At 39.4% G+C, this 11,807-nt stretch overlaps 1 protein-coding gene across 17 annotated transcripts in view; it reads right to left on the reverse strand.

Annotated features, from left to right (window-relative positions):
* RALGPS2 (Ral GEF with PH domain and SH3 binding motif 2) overlaps positions 1-11,807 on the reverse strand; it is a 117,838-nt gene that overhangs the window by 22,868 nt on the left and 83,163 nt on the right. For 15 of the 17 annotated variants that reach the window (XM_085512109.1, XM_085512115.1, XM_032446267.2 and 12 more), the window contains 5 exons: positions 9,525-9,662; positions 8,524-8,614; positions 6,291-6,358; positions 5,536-5,671; positions 4,523-4,674 (listed from right to left, as the gene is read on the reverse strand). In XM_085512109.1, the coding sequence (XP_085368235.1) occupies positions 4,523-4,674; positions 5,536-5,671; positions 6,291-6,358; positions 8,524-8,614; positions 9,525-9,662 (585 nt within the window). Of the gene's footprint in view, positions 1-4,522; positions 4,675-5,535; positions 5,672-6,290; positions 6,359-8,523; positions 8,615-9,524; positions 9,663-11,355; positions 11,780-11,807 lie in introns of those variants that run through there. The other 2 variants (XM_085512116.1, XM_085512117.1) reach the window with 2 other exon arrangements.

Consider the following 11,807-nt stretch of genomic DNA (forward strand, 5'->3'; position numbering starts at 1 on the left):
AGTGTTACCAGAGCTCTAGTCACCATAGCCACTGGCTGACCTGACAGAGCTTGAAATTCTAATTCAAACACATACAATACCGATCAACAGGCCTGATCCACAATTACTGCAGCATAGCACAGTCTAGCAAACACCACGGAGATGGACTTTGTGTCCTAAATAACTATGTTCTGCCTTGTTAAGTCTATTACTATAACAAAATTTCTCAAGCATTTTAACTTGTTCGGTATCATATACTGTATGATAAAGATTAAGGAGCTCAACATGGCTTTCTAATGAACAATAATGGTGCTAAGACTGATTGATAACTCATTATGCTGCCAGAAAATCAACACACAAACATATAATGTAACTAATAAGTACTTCCATCCAGCCAACAGAAAGAAGTTAAAGGATACAGATGTGGCAAAAACAGAGGTTGTGCACAGCTGCACTGATCACAAAACATACACAGTGAACACCCCCTACCAAACAATATTACAGACTGCGGAAGGCCAGGGGTGCTGAATGTCCCTTTTCTCCACCCAAATCCATGTACCCAGATGCACATTTTTAGTTTAAAGTATTTCACAGCTCTGCTTTTTTTTTTTTTTTTCTAAACCATATCTCTAAGAAAGTAACAGTTCACAACAGCAGAAAAGGGGTAGCCAGAATTAGAGCAAGAGATTGGCTCCTACATTCTTGTGTAAAAAGAACAGGATAAAAGAAAGAAAATACTACTTCTGCCTAAAATCCGACCCAATTTCAATCTCCACCTGACTACTGATGTCTCGGGAGTCCTAAACACCTGAACAGTACATGATGGGATAAAATTCAAACACACATGGGCTGTGTAGAGTTCTTCCCTACTGTAAAGGCTGCCAAAAACCTGAAAACGTGTGTGCTGTGTATCTACACCTATACTTCATTTATTTAAAGAGAAATGTAATCCCTTGTAGAATTAAAGTACTTCAAGATGGAGAATTAATAGAGGAATTCATTAAAACATTGATAGTCTTGTAAGCATTTTATGCTAGTTTAGATTTGCCAAATGTACTGTTCCCACACAGCTGTTTTCTTACATAATTTTGCATTGATAAAGAACACCTTTCTTAGACTATGGTATTAATTTCTCTGATTGCATTAACATAAAGGCTCAAATTATTCTTGACCAACTGGAACACACAACTAAATACAAATACCTTAAAGCTTTAGTTTTTCAGACTTTTCACCCATAGCACTGCAGACAAGGAAAAGTAAGGAAAAAAAAGGTCTAAGAAAGAAAAGACTGAAGTTAAAACTTCATTTGCATTCAAAACTCTTACAAATATAATCTAGAAATATGTTTTCTTTGAGTTTTTATGCACCTAACATTTAATTCTCAATCTCAACTGTTTCTTTCTGTGGTCTTACTTCTATAACACTCAACTGGTGGATCCCTGAGAATGCATGGTTAAAAGCCTGCTGGGCAAATTTATCCTGCATCTGGTACACTGGCTGGTGTAAGAGGAGAAAAAACACACAGAAGCAATGTACAGAGAGGTAATTTTACACGCTCCCTTTGCATCTGCAGAATTATTTGAACAATTAAACTGACGCAGAACAGCACCTTAATTTATACCCTACTTTGAGATGAGATGGAAATGGTGGGCAAATTCAGGTAGACAGCTGGTAAAAGTTCACAGGTAGTTCCTTCAGCCCAGCCTGGGGTGATGCTTAATGTCTCTTTTGAGAGAATGAATGGAGAGACCACATCAAAACAGAGGGATCACAGCCTGAATGATCTTGTGGCTTTAGTAGCTTTAATATCAACTGATAGCAGGTTGTGCAGAGTTCTCAATAAGCTTCCACTTAAAAGTAAATGCATCTATCCCATTTCACTGAAAGGAAAAAATGGAAGTCTTGTTCAGTGGTATTTGTCCATATTTTCATTTGTGTTAACCATCAAATTATCTCTGCAATCATATAAGCTCTTTTTAGTCACCTCCCTCTAGAGAATGAGATGAATCACAGCCTTGAAGATATCATCTCCACGTGATTATAAAAAGCTCCAGGAGAGCAGCTCAAATGCTACACACAATCTGCGTAATTCTGTGCAATTCCACTGTGCAAGGGAGGACACAGGGTAATGTCAGTTCTTCCTCGTGTCTACCACATACACTCAGTCAAAACAAAACCTACAGGTACTACGTTGCCTGTGCCACTTGGCAAGTAAAATGGAGTGACTGCTGGTAATATTTCAACCCACATACAAGCGTGCTTACCTGTGAAGGTGTGTGTTTTGCTATTAAGCAGACATGTATGATTTAAATTATCAGGACAAAATGCTAAAGATTCTATGATTTGCAAAATGAAAAGTTCAAACTGCTGTGAGCCTCAAAACAAAAGAGTGATTTAAAGCAGTAGTGAAATGGCAAAGTCATCATTAAGGCCACATTCAAGTTGCTGGCGTAACAGAAACAATAGCCGCATTTTGAAGAGGAATCGTTTATCTAAAAACTTAAGTCCTGTATAGGCTTTTATCTAAGAAAAGGCAGTCCTGTTTCCAGAGCAACAGGTTTAAATCCACATTTATGAGCAGAGAGAGGAATAACACTCTTTTCAGTGCATACATTCAGAAGTTTTCTTGTCCATCTTTTGAAGTTGTGTGGAACCTGGTAAACCACCTCTGCTGCAGCGACTGTACAACTTCCAAGTACTGAGTAAACAGACTACTTCAAACCTGATGGAGGAACTTAAGAAGCTTCAATTGACTTCTTTAAGTACTGCTGAGGCAGCAGTTCAGAATGCCAGACAACTAAGAGTTCCAAGAATTCTCCACTAATAAATACTGAGAGCCTCTAGAACTCACTCTATATTTGCCTTTCTATTTTCCTTTATGTATTTACCTGTCTTTTGCATCACAGAAGTTTCTACAATCAAGAGGTAGCAAAAGCACTGATGTTGAACTCTGTCAAAGACTGATAAAAAACTGAAGTATCTGAACACAGGGGCACTGGAGGTGGAAGAGAATGGAAGAGGTGAAGCTCTAACCACAAATGGTGATCTACCACAGAACACTTAAGGCTGATGTTTTACAAATGACGTAAGAAAAAATGTCTTCTAAAGGGGCAGTTTATTCCAGCTTGTAAGGGTGACTTATCAAGTAGACAGGGACCATGGTTGATCTAAGCAGTACAAAAAGTTTCAGAGATTGGACCAAATAGGAAATCCCTGTATTCCCCAGAACACATAGATGGTGACAGGTTCCAAACTGTACCATGCGAAAAACTGCCTGTCAACTATGGCAAACCTTTCCAGCTGAACTCTAATGGAAGTGAAAGAATAATCCAGCCTGACAAAAGCGTCAGCTGGAGAAGTTTCTTGCATTATTTAGGCTGAAAATATCAAAAGTAAACATCTAAAGCACCACGTGAAGGATCCAAATCAACAGCACCAGGGAAAGGACAATGCTACAAACTCGAAGTCAGTCACACCCTACCAAACCAATTATTTCAATAAAGGTACTGGGGCAGAAATTTAATTTCTCAGCTCTGGCTGCAGTTAAGTAGATTTGAGAAGAACTTGCCTTCTCCTCCCCACCCCTTAAGTTCCTGAGGGCAACAGGAAAATAGAGCAACTTATGGCCCATCAGAAACTCAGCAAGCAAAAAGGATACCTCAGGTTGCACCAAGGTAAGTTTAGGCTGGATGTTAGGAAACACTTCTTTACACAAAGGGTAGTTAAACACTGGAATAGGGTCCCCAGGGAGGTGGTCAGAGATACGATTTAGCAGAGGGTTGTTAGATTTAGGGTACTATGGTTAGGCTGAGGTTGGACTTGATGATCTTTGAGGTCTTTTCGAACCTGAGTAATTCCATGATACCTTAAATATCTGAAGATAAATAATTTATCATAATGAACAGGCTGCCCAGGGAGGTGGTAGAGTCTCCTTCTCTGGAGATATTTAAGACCCGCCTGGATGCCTACCTGTGTGACATGGTGTAGGGAGCCTGCTTTGGCAGGGAGGTTGGACTCGATCTCTAGAGGTCCCTTCCAACCCCTACAATTCTGTGATTCTGTGATTTTAAAGTACCTGAAGGTTAAATTGCTGTCTGCTCCTGCCAAGAAAATCTAAAGCTGCTTATCAATTATGCTTCTAAAGACTGTTAGCAACTTTAAGTTCGCACTGTCAATTTTCCAAGGCATTTTAAATACATATCTTGAGACCATTTTAGTTTAGAGCTTAGGTGGGGGGGGCTGGAAGAGAGAAAAAACTATGAAATGGTGTTCTGTACTTCCCTCCACTCCATGAGGTAGGAGGGAGGTAATGAGGAGAGCATCATTTGAGAGGCTGTAAAAATAACAATCCACTTTTAAATAACTTGTTACCTTGAGGTTTACTCTGTGCAATTTATAATACCTTTCCACAGCTGCATTTCTCAAGTCTGCACTAAAGCAGAATTGGTATTTTAGAATAGAACCTCTACATAATGTCCAACTAAACATGTTAAAACCCTTATTGGAAGGTCATTTACTGCACAAGTATGCTTGTAGTTCTCACCTATTGAAATTCCACTAGAAAGGGTGGAGCTTTCTGCCTGCCCTCTTGATGGGACGTGAGGCTCCATGACGCTGTCGTCCAGTAGGTGCCTTGGTCCTGCGTTAGGGAATGTTGCGCTTTTAAATTCAGCTGTATTCATCTTGTGTATGAAACTAGGAAAACATACAAAGAAAACTTACATCATCTCTGATACGTTTCAAAAGATGCCACTTTAACATCCTGAAGGATAACATGCAGAATGCTCCAAATTCCTAACAAAAGAATCATGGGTCGTGTCAGAAATTATTGCAAACAGACTTTCAGATGAGTGGCACAGGGGGCTGCACCAGCACCTAAGTGACAGGGCACAAACATCATTACCTGAAGGAACTGCTACCATCACAACTACACAGCACTCTTCGAGCAAAGAGAAAATTAGAAGGCCTTGAATTAATTTTAATATCATAAGGTCTCGTTGTCTTAACACTCATATGATTAAACTTCAGAATTTCATTCTAACCTCATATGAGCACCTAGCAACTAAATGTGCAGAATAAGAAGCTTAAAGATGAATTACAGAAAAGTTACCGTCTTGCATTTTGAAAAAAGGGGAAAGGAAGCAATGAGGCAGTTATCAAAATATGCGATGTACAACTGGATAGACACAACAGACTCATACCACCAATATGTGAAGTCATAAAAACCTACAAAGGAGCTCTACTTGCTATAAGAAATGAGAATTATTTCAGTTTTAATTTTAAAGAGTTAAATCAACTCAGTTGCGTTTCATTAAATGATAGTTCCGTCAGTTAGAAAAAACTTTTGACTAATTTACTAGATGTTATTCTGGCAGACACATAGGCTTCCTCATTTAACTAATTATCAGCTGTGACTCTAGCAGTACCGCTTCAAATTTGAGCTTACAACAGACTGGTCTCCTAGCGTACAAACCACACCATTTTAAAACAAAGCCTTTATATTGAAAGATAATACACAACCAAGCTCAGGATTTTCGGGTTAAATAAAATGCTGACTTGTATCCCAGGCTGTGACACTTCCTATGCCCATGTGGAATCAAGTTTCGAGGTGAGGGGGGTGTTGGTGGCAGCAAGGCTCCTTCAGCTGCAACATTTTTCCGTCCACTTTGTGGCGATGCTCCAACTTCAGAACCTGGGAACAAAGGCAACATTACTTCAGAGTAATCTTAGAGTTATTATCAGGGATACTTCTAAGGAAACTGTGGACAAGCTGCAAAAACCTTCTAAACTCAACTAGTAAGAGACGCCCCATAACAAAACTTACTGATGTACTACTGCTGATATTTGAGAATAATTTAGGCTTTATTGTTTGCACAGGATTAAAAATTTCAAGTAGATCACCTAGTTACAAGTATTTCTCCAGGCCTAAAAGGCACCTCCATTATCCACACTGACATTACACAGGTGCCGCTGATCTTCACAAACTTCTGCCTTCGACTGATTTCTCAGAATAAAAAAGTAACGTATGTGTTAGGAAGAACAGCCTTTCATGACGTCCAGATGAAGGCTTTTCTGTCTAGACCCCAAATGACACCAACAAGCTACTGCTAAAATACATACAAGAACCTATAAAACTGACCCAGCTTCTTAAAAAACCTCTCTCTACACAGAACAATTTAGAATTTTCACTACCAATATACAGTGTTTATACTTCATGCTTCTTTATTAGCCTCAAGTCAATTTGCTACACAATCACAACTCAAAAATAACCTGGCAGCATGAAGTCTCCCTCACAGGTACTGAGCACTTACCTACTAAATCTTCTCTGGAAGCAGCAGAGTGGGGGGTGCTGGTACCTGGTTCTATCTTTAACGAAAGTCTGCATCAAAGAAGAACTAAAAGTTAGCAGGTGTGCAAAAGGAAGAGTTTTGATATATAAGTTTACAATTTAAAGTTTCTTGGTTTTATCATTGCAAGAAACAATACAATGTTGACATACATCTTGCAGTAATGTTTAGCATATGATATTTCCAAACACCTTTTTTGTTTCATGTGGAAAAATGACTGCAGCAGAGCTCCGGGCTTAGAAGACAACATGCAAAGGCACAATGTAGTACATGAACCTATCACTTTGACTCATATAGACCAGAACAAGCAATACCATGTTGAAGTAGGTCTAAAGCCAACAGCAAAACTTACATTACAACAAAGCGCTGCAACTTTGGACTTGATGATCTTTAAGGTCTTTTCCAACCTGAGCAATTCTATGATCCTTACTGTGCAACTGCTCCCTGCCTGGGAACAAACATTTATATTCACAATATCTCAGATTTTGTTCTTGCAATGAAGTGGGCCAAGTCACTTGTCTTTACTGTTATGAAAGCCAAAATCCCTCTTTGGCATTTCACAAAATACATTATCAACTTGCTTGCATCGATAATTCAAGCTTTTTCTACAGCATGCACTTTTACATGCTCTTTTCAATAGCACTGTAAAGGAGGCAGACTCTATAAATACCTAACATCTCGCCTGCACAATTTGCAGAACTATAATCTTTGAAATTAGTAAGCACGAAAAAGCATCTATTTATTTTTAGGGAGAGTTACGTTTGAAGTTTCACATTTCTTCTCCCTCCCATCATCAAACTGCTTAGCAATGATTGATCACAATTCTGAGGTTCAATTTTCTTAAATAAAATCCTTCAGTAAGAAAAAACGTGGACACAAGTCACAATGACTGTCCTTTAGTTTCAGATTTGGGTTGTACAGGGTGAAGAGGCTGTAGCTCCTTCAGCAATAACATTCCCGTCAGTACTTATTCCTGCCTATGGAAGAAGGAAGGTGGAATCTGAATTCATGAAAAGAATCTGCCAATAGGAATCAGATGCTGCAGTTCAACTTGAGGGTTTATTTCTAATTGCAATGCCTGACCACAAAGCTTTACTCAGTGATAAGTAAGAAACACTTACTAAATCAGGCTATAGAATATTTCAGTGGAAAAAATAAGGCTGGATACTTGCACAAAAATGCACATAGCGTGCTCCAGAGAACAACTCGCAAATCTTGAAGGATTAAATGCATGAAGTTAGGTGAATAAACTCCTGCCAACCATCCTCTGACATAAACTTCAGGGTCCCTATTTACTGCCTTTCAGTACATCCATCTCCCATCTATAAACATCTTACCATTTAATAAATTGTTATTTGAGAAAAGATAATCTGTCCCTTTAGCAAGCATGCCCCCTCCCACCATTAGAACGCAGCTACACAAGCAACTGATTCAGCACAACTAAGGTGACAAACTTCCTGGGCAGGCAGGATGGGAATGGGTGGGGAACCTCGTCAAGCAGATCAGCCAGTAGCAAACAGAAACCTTCTTCATATGTAACAGATCTGCTGTGGGTTGCTTCCTATCCTCGGGGCTTGTTCCTGTTCCTTGCCAGAGATTTCCAACCCCTAGTTTTGCTGGGTGCCAAATCACTTAATATAGTAATAACCTTTTCATTAAGAAATGGGACGCCTCTGTCTAAGGTGGTACACTTTGTGGGAGGGGCAACCAGATGCACAATGTCTCGATTCTCAAAAATCAAGTGTTTACATTTCGCACTGTGTAACCTAATCCAAGGAGTAAAATAACAAAATGGGAATTTATTAAAGTGAAAGCCTTTAGTAAGAACTTGGGACCGGGATGCATAGGTTAGTGTGACATTTTTTCATCAGAACAAAGTATCTCCATTCTGCTCAGTCAGTGAAATAAATCCCATGAAAGAGTGGTAGGTGTGAGCCACCAGTGTGGGCTCTTCATTAATGAACACTCAGAGGACCGTAGATTAATTACAGTCAGGCATAGAAAAGGAAGAAACCATGCCATCCAGCACTCTGAGAGTGATCCTATCTTACCAGAGGACCCTGCTGTAACCTCACATCTTGCAAGAGATGCTCTGGAAGCAATTGCCTGCTCTAAGCAGAATTTTAGAAGCGACAGGCTTTATGTTCTGAAGTTCTTTTGCCACGAATTACTGTCAGTTACAGCATTTCATACTTACTTGTAGTTGTCATCTTCTACAAACTTTTGTAGTTCTTCTATGTACTGAACCGAGTTTAGATATTTCTGGACGTGAGGCAACAGAGGAATATCTGAAGAACAGATGACATTCATTATCACTGTACCATCCAATAAGCAAAGTTATTTTCCAGAAAGTATTTCAACAGAATCAGATCATTTACCTTTTAATGTGAGACAGAGGTACAAACTACAGTCCCTATTGCTGCTGAATATTGTAGTCCTTCAAATTCTCACGCATCGAGTTTACATTCCCCACTTTCATAAACCAAGTATGTTTCCCCATAGAGCACTTTGAGCTGCTCTGCTTATCAGATTATGTAGAAGGGAGATGTGGGAGAGAACCCCTGGCCAAAACGAAGTCTCAAACCTGTAGAACTCTGTCTGAGGGCTCCTTCACAGACCACATTCTCACTATATTGAGCTTTCAGTGGAGCCACAATCCTGTGCTAATATCACATTCCACCATCACAAATGCAGCTTTACAACTTTGCTAGAAATTGAAGAGAGGGAGCGTGAGGTGGACCACCTTTGACGAAACAATACTTTATCTGATGTACGAATAGCATTGTAAATGTCCAAAAGCCAAGCTATATACATTATTATCTTCAGTGCAAGAAATGCTCCAAAAGCAATCTTACTATTTTTAGAAGTCATCATAAAGTTACAGAACACAGCAATGTAAGTTATAGCATACATAACAGCAAAACTACTATGAAATGCAACGTATTCCACATTTTTCTCCAGAAAGTACATACTGCAAACATGTGTGTGATTCAAGAAAAAGGGAATTTAATCTTTCTTCTCACACTGATGCTCTTTTATAACTAACAATATCAAAATAAACTTTTACACTGGGAGGAGAAGGGAGAGCGATGATGGTGTACAAAAGGGTTACACCTTGCTTGCATAGTATTACAGAAGATAAATCTCAAAGCTTTTGAGGTTGCTCTTCAGCACCACAATATTCACATGCCAGCTTACCGTATTCACAGGACTGCTGTAAATCTGAGATAATTCGTAGGATGTTGTTCATTAAGTTTGTTCTCTGCTCACTTTCCAGAATGCTCCCCGTCGATGGGTACGCAGAATCAATGTATGTCAAGTCTGACAGATAAATACCTGAGCAAGATTAGAATGAAAGATTTCTTTAGTGTCTCACGTTTACCAGAAAAAGCCGCAAAGAGTATTTTAAAGAATGTCTTGCTTTCATTGACAAATGATCTCAGTAGGTTATTTTGGATCCTCCTATGATCTTTGGCAAGATCTATGAAAACCTTCAGACCTGAAAGTAAAGCAGTAAGAATGCCTGGATTTCCAAGAAATCACCATACCTCCTCTGTCTGGGATTGAATCTATGCTCCACTCCACAACCTAATCCTTAGTTTTGGTACCACTATCTCAGCTGTATTTGTATTTGCTTAGGGTACAGGCACATGGTTTTCTGGCACAGTCTGGATGACAAGTCTCAGTGGGACAGAAAGGATCCTTTTTCTCCTGCACTGCACCAGGCCTGTACTAGCTGACTGCTATGAACGCTGACAGCATCTTACTAAATATAGAGTTAATTACAAGAGCACGCACAGCTACTCACGAACCTATTCTGCCACACTACCAGCAAGGAACCCCCCTTGAGAAATATGAAGTAATCACATAATGCTAAAATACCCGATAAAGTTTGCTGTGGTTTTTAGGAAGTCTACTACTCAATTCCTCCAACTCAGCAAAAATAAAAAAGCAACAGAAGGAAAACACATCTCATCTACAGCTCCTCAACTGGAATGAAAACTCACGCTCCGCTTGCAACGTGGGAAAAGTTAACTAGGCAATAACTGCATGCATCGCAACACAGTATGAATTGTGCAGTTTATATTCACCGTAACTGCTGAGATCCAACCTTAGTTTTAGGTCTCCAAGTCTTATGTCTTTTTTCCTCCACACTAACACAGTAATCTCGCCGTACTTTCATCCCCTGATTACGCATAAGGTCCTCCTCCTTATAAGACGCATGAGTCCTCCTCCTTATAAGTTCATGTTACTGATATGCAGCTTACCTTGCTTACTTTAATTCTCCATCTCTAGAATTTCACCTAAAGCCTAACCTTTCTCAGCCCAATTAAATGAAACACCCTGACCAACTAATCCTGCCACTAAAAAGCAACTGCGCTTCTATATCTTTCACAGTACAGAAATCCTGCAAGACTGCTAAAACATCTAAACTTTGGATTCAAACATTATTGGAGAAGCTTGTTTCAGTCACAGGGCATTTTTAGAAGTCTATTTTGCTCCATGCTCAGACCTGTATAAGCAGAATCATAACAAAAAGCATGGCTTTACAGGTGGAAGGCTGTTAATACAATCTCACTAGAACAGCAGTTGTGTTTGTATAGCACCTAACCAGTACAGCCCTCAAATGTGAGCTGGGAAACTCTGGGCATCGCTCCAAAATCAACACATACATGCGCGTGTGCGCACACACACAGAAACAAATTAAAATACCTGTGGTTGAAAGGTGACATATAAAAAAGTGAATTAAAAGGTATTACACATGACCCGATCTAATACTAAAATTCTCTGTTTTCCATTCTGCTAAAATCAGCTTATTAAAAAGAAAAAGAATAATCTGACAGATCAGATATTCACATTTACACTGCAATGTTATCCTGACTGCATGAACTACCCTGAGCTCAGCCTTGATAAGCAATGTCCAAGCAGGCCTTAAAAAGCCCGAACCTACTCAATCTTTAGTAGTAAGAATAGAAAGATCAATCATGCCTACTAATCATAATTAAAGAAATTCCCCTTGAACAAGCACCTGCAGCATCACACATGAGTTCAGAAGCCAGTTGTACAATTTTCTTTCTGAATGACTTCAACAATTCAGCATGGATCTTTCTTTTAGCTCCATCAAGAGCTTTCCTGTAGAGAGCTGCTCTCTAAAATCATTTGGTGCATGTTTACAAAGTCCAAAACAGTCCTGAAATGGTATGAAGGCCATTCTTTCCAGTGTAGCTGGTTTGTCTTCTGTGAAGAAATGGACGACAGTAAAACAAATGCACTGAACTGCTGCCTGACTCAACAGAGCTGCATTCCTCACCGACTGTGTTCTCTTCTACTTTATCTACTTCTAACCCTAATCAGATGTTATCAAACACTCTGACATCCACCCCAAACCACCACAGCCAGCTCTACCATCTCCCACATGCATCAGAACCTCCCTGCGTTTACCAACGAGAGCTGTTTCTTATTAAGGGAACATCAAGAATT

This window comes from Coturnix japonica, chromosome 11 (assembly GCF_054131305.1).
Source record: "Coturnix japonica strain WE chromosome 11, WE-NBRP24, whole genome shotgun sequence".
NCBI lineage: Eukaryota > Metazoa > Chordata > Aves > Galliformes > Phasianidae > Coturnix > Coturnix japonica.